Source organism: Condylura cristata, unplaced genomic scaffold (genome assembly GCF_000260355.1).
Source record: "Condylura cristata isolate star-nosed mole 26May11 unplaced genomic scaffold, ConCri1.0 scaffold00004, whole genome shotgun sequence".
In the NCBI taxonomy this organism is placed as follows: Eukaryota; Metazoa; Chordata; class Mammalia; order Eulipotyphla; family Talpidae; genus Condylura; species Condylura cristata.
Genome location: NW_004567105.1, coordinates 146,410 through 147,203, shown reverse-complemented (window position 1 = coordinate 147,203; position 794 = coordinate 146,410). Strand labels below are relative to the sequence as shown.

The window sequence follows — 794 nt, the reverse complement described above, 5'->3', positions numbered from 1 at the left end:
GGGCGGGCGGCACCTGTATCTGAGGGGGAAGAGCAGGGCCAGCAGGCCCCGGCAGGCGTCGGCCAGCCGCTGGTAGCTCCGGGACAGGAAGAGCACCTTGTGCTCCGTGAGCGCGGCGCAGAACAGCGACAGCACGTTGGTGATGCCTGCGGGAGGCAGAGGGGGCGTGGAGGTCGGGACCCGCCCCGGGCGCGGGGCCCCCGACCACCGGCGTGGGGGGCCGCACGCGGGGCGCACGGGGCTCACCCAGCTGGCGGAAGAGCAGAGCCACGCTGCAGCGGCTGACGGGCAGAGAGTCTGCCAGCGGGGTCTGGATGACCTGCCGGTCCCCCGCCCCCAGGGAGATGGTTCTCTGCGGAGAGAGGGGCGGGCTCAGCTGCGACGACCCCGGTCGGTCCAGAGCCCCAGGCCCCGGCCGGACAGGCGGCGGGGCCCCAGGGAGCGGCCGCACGGCCTCTGCCGCCCGGCTGCGCGCAGGAGACCGGGCCTGACCGGGGCCCGGCGGGCAGAAGGAACAGAGTGCCTACCCCCGCTTCCTCGGCAGGGTCCAGCTGCACGGGCAGACGGGCGACGGTCAGACGGCCGCCCGGCCGCGGCCACGACAAGCCGGCGTCAGACACGACGCGCACCCGAGCCGAGCACAGAGGGGCGCGGTCGCCCGCCCGGACCCACCTGTGAGCCCCCGGCCAGGGGGACGGTGCACGTGAGCAGGCTGCCCACCACGCTCTCCAGGCCCACGCTCAGCCCCTCCGCGTGGATGCTGTAGATGAGCCCCAGGCTGTTCTGCAAGGACC

General features: G+C 75.2%; 1 protein-coding gene across 1 annotated transcript in view; it reads right to left on the bottom strand.

Annotated features, from left to right (window-relative positions):
- The window catches only part of SBF1 (SET binding factor 1), a 19,237-nt gene that overhangs the window by 9,687 nt on the left and 8,756 nt on the right, over nt 1-794 (bottom strand). Inside the window, exons 5-7 of the mRNA XM_012735076.1 lie at nt 673-789; nt 247-352; nt 22-146 (exon numbers count right to left, since the gene is read on the bottom strand). Coding sequence (XP_012590530.1) covers nt 22-146; nt 247-352; nt 673-789 — 348 coding nt within the window. The remainder of the gene's footprint in view (nt 1-21; nt 147-246; nt 353-672; nt 790-794) is intronic.